The sequence below is a fragment of the Amphibalanus amphitrite genome, unplaced genomic scaffold, assembly GCF_019059575.1.
Source record: "Amphibalanus amphitrite isolate SeventyFive unplaced genomic scaffold, NRLGWU_Aamphi_draft 001389F_arrow, whole genome shotgun sequence".
Taxonomy (NCBI): Eukaryota; Metazoa; Arthropoda; class Thecostraca; order Balanomorpha; family Balanidae; genus Amphibalanus; species Amphibalanus amphitrite.
Window position 1 is genome coordinate 147,477 of NW_024882882.1, and position 6,631 is coordinate 154,107.

At 48.2% G+C, this 6,631-nt stretch overlaps 1 protein-coding gene across 5 annotated transcripts; it reads right to left on the bottom strand.

Annotated features, from left to right (window-relative positions):
* Nucleotides 1–280: 280 nt before the first annotated feature.
* Nucleotides 281–6,317, bottom strand: LOC122372706 (B9 domain-containing protein 1-like). 5 transcript variants are annotated; one of them, XM_043350233.1, is made up of 6 exons: nt 5,905–6,288; nt 4,680–4,844; nt 2,822–2,933; nt 2,175–2,283; nt 1,487–1,605; nt 281–1,069 (listed from the first exon to the last, which is right to left on the bottom strand). In XM_043350233.1, the coding sequence occupies exons 2-6, from the start codon at nt 4,833–4,835 to the stop codon at nt 912–914; spliced, it is 654 nt and encodes a 217-aa protein (XP_043206168.1). In that variant the 5' UTR covers nt 4,836–4,844; nt 5,905–6,288; the 3' UTR covers nt 281–911. The 5 variants fall into 5 exon arrangements, with proteins under 5 accessions (XP_043206168.1, XP_043206165.1, XP_043206167.1 ...); XM_043350230.1 differs by having other exon boundaries at nt 6,168–6,282; XM_043350232.1 differs by having other exon boundaries at nt 5,747–5,951.
* Between the last annotated feature and the right edge of the window lie 314 nt (nt 6,318–6,631).

Consider the following 6,631-nt stretch of genomic DNA (forward strand, 5'->3'; position numbering starts at 1 on the left):
TATCTAGCGCCGCCATTTTGACTTTTTCGACCCCTGTGACGTCATCTTTGACCTGACCTGAAAATGACCTTAGTAAAAATTGTAGATCTTGACCGTGCGTATCCGATGCCGTTTACCGTTTGTCGCTGCGATGTGTAGTTTTTGAGATCTGAAGGGGGGGCCGAATCGGCCCCCCCCCCGCCAGTTTCTTGTCCCGGCGGAGCCCGCCAGGAATAGGGTTAATGAAATAGTACCTATTTTTATCATCGCATACCATCTGCTCACCAACAAACAATCAGAATTAGAACAAAAGTAGAAGTGTATTTCGACCAAGCATTCAACATTAATTGTCATTCTGACAGTACAAATATTTTAGTCAGACATTTTACAAAGTTTTTCATCACTACCATTCACACAAAAACACAAATGCTACGCATGTAGCGAAGCGAGACTATTCAACACAGTATATAAGCGCATAACTGTAACGTAACGTCATGTTAGAGTTACTGGCACTATTTTCTAAATCAAACTCTTCAGACTCAGTGGTGACAGCATTAGCACAAATCCCGTGCGAGCAGGACTAGAGGCAAGAAGCCATCGCATCAACACGTCTTTTGTCACACTGGTTTGTACGAGCGTATGGACGGATCTGGTCAGCTCAATCTGCGAGACACAACAGGTGAATGATATGTTACAGTGGAATGTTTGCAAACATTCTTGATGAAAAACATGACTAGTATTTCACATTCAGTCGATACACTTCAGCGGACTAGATGGTGCAGTGAACGGTACACAATATAATGATTTGTACGCGTTATGAATGGACGGATCGTTCTGCGTAGTGCAAGACACCCGAAGTAAAAGATATGCTACACCTAACCAGCCCTCCTCACCCCCCCCCCCCCCCGTCCCCAGTCGGTGACCCGGAGCGGTCAGCCAGGCCGGCCGTCGCCACCGCCGGCCGGCCGCAGGTCACCGCCCGCGGCGCCGGCCGGGGCGCGCCGTCCGTTATCGTATCCGAGCCGCTGCAGATCCTTGGTCACCACTTGAAAACTGCAGGTCACGTAGCCCTGAGAGCGGACCCGCATCACTGCAAGAGGACAGCACCAGTCAAACATTCAGTTGTAGGTGGCAGCACTATACTCCATTAGCTTGGCATAAGTACATGCAGGTGGCAGCACCTGTCTAGTTACAGAGGGCAGCACAAGGGAAAAGCAAGCTCCGGAGCAACGCGATATTGATATGGTGAATACTTGAATAGTGAATGGTGTCGTTATCTCTGCTCGTTGCTTGTTAGCAGTAGCAGCCTTAGCAAGAATTCAAAATATTCTACAAAAACAAAATTGTATATATTCGTGGTTTGATTGGTTTCAGACACAACAGTCATAGCATGATAATACTGATAATAGGCTGAATAAATAAGACAAACATTCAAAGACGGTATACTGTCCTCCCTGGTAGACAGTCCGTCTTTACCGTCCCGGCTACCGTCTAAACTAACACGTACCGTCTCTGCCGTCTCCGGTAGCCAGTGAGGAGGGGTCGGCCAGCTCCGGTCGCCGGCCGGTGAACCACGACACCAGCTTCTGCAGCTGAGACGTCGACTCTGGAACAAACAGCGGCAGCCTGGGGAGAGAGGGGCGGTCACAAACACATACAGCGGCAGCCTGGGGAAGGGTGGATTGTCACAAACACAAACACAAACAGCGGCATCCTGGGGAAGGGGAGAGGGACGGTCACGGTCACAAACACAAACAGCAGCGCAGCATCATGAGGAGGGGGGACGGTCACAAACATATGGTGTGACATATAGAGCGGCATCCTTCACAATGGCCAGGAAATGTAACAGTAAGGAAGAAAAGCATGATTAGTGAGTGTCAGTATCGGGGAGAATGGGGAATAGAATTGAGAAACAGGGCAGAGAAAGTGGGGCAGGACGGAAGGAGGAAGTCTTGGTACCGTACATTGTAAGATGTTCGAGAGAAGATCATATTCAATATGTCACTGGCCAAGATTGAACTGCGATCTCAGCTGAGCTGTTTTCCTACCACCCTCCACGTAGTCCTCTAAGCTGACCAGACCTGAGCAGCTGAGTTGACCTGACCTGAACCCCGCCCCCGGCTCACGTGATCCGGTGGATTTTACCACCCCCTCGCCTACTCCCCTTGCGTCCTGACCCCCCCCCCGTCACTCACGTGACCCGGTGCGCGCCGGCGGCGGTCGGCAGGTGGGTCACACCGTACCCCCTGATGACGTCATTGCCGAACAGGTCCGGTCCGTAGCAGCTGACAATCAGCTGAGGCCCTGACAGCGCAGCAGAGAACAGACGGCAGTCGGCACAGAAGTAAACACTGAGAGCGTAGATATTCTGTCCGACCGAAGCAAGTCTTGGGCAAGTTTTGTTGCTACAAGCCCCACAACAGACTCAGAACAGCCTGAAGCGTCTATGAACCGTACCCCCCCCCCCTCCTCCTGCCACCTCCCGAACATTTTCCCGTGCAAAGGTAAAAACAATTACGTTTCAGTGACATCTGGCCTAGCGTAATGACCTCTGACCTAACGTAATGACCTCTGACCTAGCGTAATAACCTCTGACCTAGCATAATGACCTCTGACCTAATATTTTTTACCCCTCTGTCGTACAAAGGCAAAAACGATTACGTTCCAGTGACATCTGGCCTGACGTAATGACCTGTGACCTAATATTTTTGACCGACCTGACGACTAATCATTTTTGTTTTTGCACGACATCATTCTCGCGCTCTTTCTGTACCCCTCTCATTATCTAGTCTGTCTCGACTACTGAACATCTCTACCCTGTCCGCCGCAGTCCCCCACTCACATCCGTACGGGTTGGTAGCCTTGTAGGAGACCTCGACAGGTAGATTCCAGACCAGCAGCTGGCGGGCGTCCTGGCTGGGACGGCTCACCTGCGAGATACCCTCCTCCAGACCCTATCGGTGGGGCGGGGAGGGGAACAAAACAGTCTATTTGAGTGAACTGACAGAGGGGTTGTTTCTTTAGTCTTGCAAACCTAAGAAAGAACGGATTCAAAGCGCAACCTCCATTGATGGACGTTTTGATGTTGAATAAAATTGATTAAATAATATTTCTCTCATGACTTCTTACATGAATTTTCTTTGAACCATACACGTCCAGTGATCAAAACACACGTGACAAAATGATTCAGGAGCTTTAGCTCCGTTCTTTCTTACTGTTAACGCCAGACCCCTTGAGACCCTAATTTTTCGCGATTATTTTTAAAAGCGTGGAGGAATTTCAACCAAGCTCAGGACATGGCCGTTTCAAGACAGGCCGAAACTTTTACAATTTAGATATTTTATCGCCATTTCAATATTTCTGGCACTTGTCATTGACTCGTAATGTTAACTGTTTTTCCATCCTGGATAGAGGCTTTCTACGTCATATGACATTAGGCTCCGCCCACGACTGCGGCATTGACCCGTGCCCATCAGCGACCTCTGTACAAACGACACCCCTGCCATCTGTGAAGGACTATGAATTTCGCTGACGCTTCACGTGCTATGAGTCAATTGCAGCAGACGGTCAAGTAAATGTTAGGCTCTTGTTGACTCTTGTATATAGGACCAAGAGGACCATCACTCCTCAACCTACTACTCAGTCGTGCTTCGAACAAACGTTAACGATTCCTAACAAATACGATTTTCGATGTAGGGTATCTGTTTGAAATACGAGCGGGCCGTATGATGTGAAGCTCAGGCAATTAACTTATTATTGCGTTGTTCGATGGTTGCATAGCGATGTACAAATCGGCAGCTACTTGGTGACATCCGACATCCCATTATCGCATTATCTGCAACGCCATAGGCTTTAAATACAGGTGAATATTTCCTAACCTTATGTCAGTTATATGCCATCTGCCCGTCATTTGCAGCTTATAAAAAAAATATATATCAGCGAACATATCAGCATTGTAGAAGCAATGCGCATTGAGCATTTATGACTCCTTAGTCATCATGTCGCTCTCTGGGCACTGTCAGCCAAGACGCTACGCACAACTCCGCCGGCTTTCGGCACCGCTCGACCGTCGCCCGTCCCCGCTCCCCGCCACAGCGAGAGTGACCGCGCGCCGGCCCGAAACCGCCGCAGGCCAAGACCACAGAGGCGGGGCTTAGCTGTGACGTCATAACGTATCACAGACTGACTGGTGATAGCCTCTACACACCGGATGAAAATCTTGCTCGAAATTTAACATTACGAGTCAATGACAAGTGCCTGAAATATTGAAATGGCGATAAAATATCTAAATTGTAAAAGTTTCGGCCTGTCTTGAAACGGCCATGTCCTGAGCTTGGTTGAAATTCCTTCACGCATTTAAAAGTAATCGCGAAAAATTAGGGTCTCAAGGGGTCTGGCGTTAACAGTAGGTTTGCCAGACTGTAGTAAACAAAAATTATCTTTGTGGGGACATATTGCATCATTATTCTGGGGCTATCAGATGTACCTATTACTATGCTCTGGCTCAGTTGAAGAGAGGCCTGGTAGATAGGTTGGTGTTTTTAAGGGCCTTGGTAGAGATTTTATTACTGAGACAAAATGTCTCCCTCCTCACCGTGACAATGTCCCAGTCGGGCCCTCCGTGCAGCTGATACCGACAGTAGAACTGGTCGGCGCCATGCAGCTGATAGTAGATATATATCTCTGGTTGTTATTCTCACCGTGACAATGTCCCAGTCGGGCCCTCCATGCAGCTGATATCGGCAGTAGAGCTGGTCGGCGCCAGCCAGGCGGGCCGACTCCACCTGTCCAGTGACGGAGAGCAGAAAACATTGCTGAGAGGGCCCCACGGCCGCTGCTGCTGCTGCGGCTGCCATTATAGAGACCTGGAGCAGGGGAGGGGAGGGTCAGATGTTAGCAATAAGAGTAAGCAGAGGGAATGAGCTGACAGAAGAGAGGGAGAGGAGGAGAGGAGAGGGCCAGCTCATAGAAGAAAGGAGGAGACAGGAGCTGAGAGAAAAGAGAAGGGGAAGAGGGAGGGAAAGATGGTCCGTGAACAGTGGAAAGTGTGTGACTGGGAGATGATCAGAATTTAGATGCCAGAGGGTGAAGACTGCTATGTAGGTGTAAGTAAGCTGTAATTAGGTTGAGTCAGGTTATCTTTGATTTACTTTTATTTACAAAATGCCGCAAATCAGCAAATGCCGCAAAAGCAAGTTGCCTGCTGAAACATGCAAAGTAATTCATTAACAGTATGCTTCACAAAGCATTCAATAACCCTGATCAAACCTGATCAAAGCATCAATAACCAGGTTTACATAGCATATTTGACGAGGCTCTAGCTTGTTAATTTGGCGATAATTTCGATGCAGTGGTCTTCAAATATTTAGAGGGGATCATTTTGTAAATTGTTCAGCACCATTGGCATCTTTTGCAACATCACGGACAGAGATAAACGCTTGCAACAAACCCTATGTAAACGCGTCTAATATTGATATAGCCTATTGCCTAACCTTACCTACCTCACTGCTGACCTTTCCTTACAGTTTCCATGCACTTAAAAACACCTTAAGAATATTATTAACCTTACAATTTAAATGCCTTGTAAAAATCATATTTCACCAGCAGTGAAGCTGACATAAATGGTCACCGTGATAAATGTTTAATTTATATAAAAAAATGCTTAAGCTGAAATTGTACAGTAGGTAGGTTTAAAGCAAAAGGGCAGGAAAATGAATATGAATCCCTTCACACTATTTATACAGTAACGATCATAATCTGAACTCACGGAGATCCTGAAAGATAATGAATTGGAACTCCTGAATTGTTTGAAGTGAAAATCCAAATTAAAATATATTGGAAATTTGAATTCACATCTCTCAAAGCAAGGTTGGTTGGTTGGTTGGTTTGGGTTAAGCACCACATCCAGTGGACCAAGGTGCTAACCGGAGGGGTGTTCACGGGCACCGCACACTGCTGCGTGCGCTGTGTGCGGTGCGTCCAGCAGGCGTGGGGGTAGGGGATGGGTAGGCGGCTCTGACGTCACGGCTGCGTGCGGTGGACGGTCCGCTGTGGCCAGTCCCGACCGGCCACAGCGATCGCTGTGTGCGGTGACGGAAGGCTGACGTAGGGACGAAGTGGGCGGAGCTTCGAGGCTGTGTGCGGTCCGACCGCACACAGGGCCCGTGAACAGCCCTCCGAACTCTCACGCTGTTCCAAGCGGTCAGGTAGCGGCAATGCCACGTGCATTGCCCGGGAATCGAACCCGGATGGCCGAATCTAGAGGCAAGTATCTTACCCCTAGACCGGAATGCTCCCCAACTCTCTCTCAAAGCAAGATTTTCGATTGGAATGTAAAGTGGAATGTAAACAATCATATTTGCATCAACTGCGCCGATTACGCTCCCAAAACAAGATTTTACTGCCACCTAGTGACGGTTTACTTAACCCTTAGTTGCCAAGTGCTGCCACCTGTGGCCAAAAACTACCGGACCCTAGGCCATCTACCGGACCCCGAATCCACTAGCTGCTCAGTGCTCATAATGGATAATGGGTTACGGACAAAAGTACGTATCGCTAAAGTACGTAGGACAAAAGTACGTAAACAAAAGTACGTAGGATTAAAGTACGTATCGCAAAAGTACGTACAGTATAAAGTACGTATGGACAAAAG

Coding starts and splice junctions, on each gene's coding strand:
- LOC122372706 (XM_043350233.1), bottom strand. CDS start 4,835: ATGGCAGCCGCAGCAGCAGCAGCGGCCGTGGGGCCCTCTCAGCAATGT. Junction 2,934..4,679: donor CCGACTGGGACATTGTCACG/GTGAGAATAACA, acceptor CCCCACCGATAG/GGTCTGGAGGAGGGTATCTC. Junction 2,284..2,821: donor GGCTACCAACCCGTACGGAT/GTGAGTGGGGGA, acceptor CTGCGCTGTCAG/GGCCTCAGCTGATTGTCAGC.